General features: G+C 27.6%; 1 protein-coding gene across 1 annotated transcript in view; it reads right to left on the bottom strand.

Moving 5' to 3' along the window:
* Positions 1 to 588, bottom strand: part of LOC119585969 (speract receptor-like) — a 15,060-nt gene that overhangs the window by 3,474 nt on the left and 10,998 nt on the right. The window contains exon 10 of the mRNA XM_037934683.1: positions 478 to 569. Coding sequence (XP_037790611.1) covers positions 478 to 569 — 92 coding nt within the window. The remainder of the gene's footprint in view (positions 1 to 477; positions 570 to 588) is intronic.

The following is a 588-nucleotide window of genomic DNA, read 5'->3' as shown; positions in this document are numbered from 1 at the left end:
AGAAATAATATGCATATTTTAGCACAAAAAATCAAACAAATGAATAAATAAAATACACATGTAAATACTTAAAAACAAATAAGAAAATTCACATAAAAACATAAAAAACAAACAAACAAATAAATAAACAAAACACACACACGTACATACATAAGAATAAATAAGAAAACGCACTTCAAAACAAATACAACCCAACCAACCAACCAACCTAATATATAAATAAAACACAAATATATCAAATTACGTAAAAAAAAAAAAAAAGTACACAAAAAAAAGAAAAACAAACAAATTACACAAATATATCAAATACGTAAAAAAAAAGTACACACACAAAAAAAAGAAAAACAAACAAATTACACAAATATATCAAATACGTAAAAAAAAAGTACACACACAAAAAAAAGAAAAAAAAAATTAGACAAATATATCAAATACGTTACCATAGACTAAACATACACACACGTTGCTGCAACTCACCTTCACCTCCATGTACCCTCGGAACTCGAACGCATAGCCATCCATCTGTTCTAGAATTTGCTTCGTCGTCTGGCTGATGTGGATCTCCATGGCTGTTGATCGGAATTGACA

The sequence above is a fragment of the Penaeus monodon genome, chromosome 20 (assembly GCF_015228065.2).
Source record: "Penaeus monodon isolate SGIC_2016 chromosome 20, NSTDA_Pmon_1, whole genome shotgun sequence".
NCBI classification, from domain to species: Eukaryota; Metazoa; Arthropoda; class Malacostraca; order Decapoda; family Penaeidae; genus Penaeus; species Penaeus monodon.
This window is presented reverse-complemented; position numbering and strand designations above follow the sequence as displayed.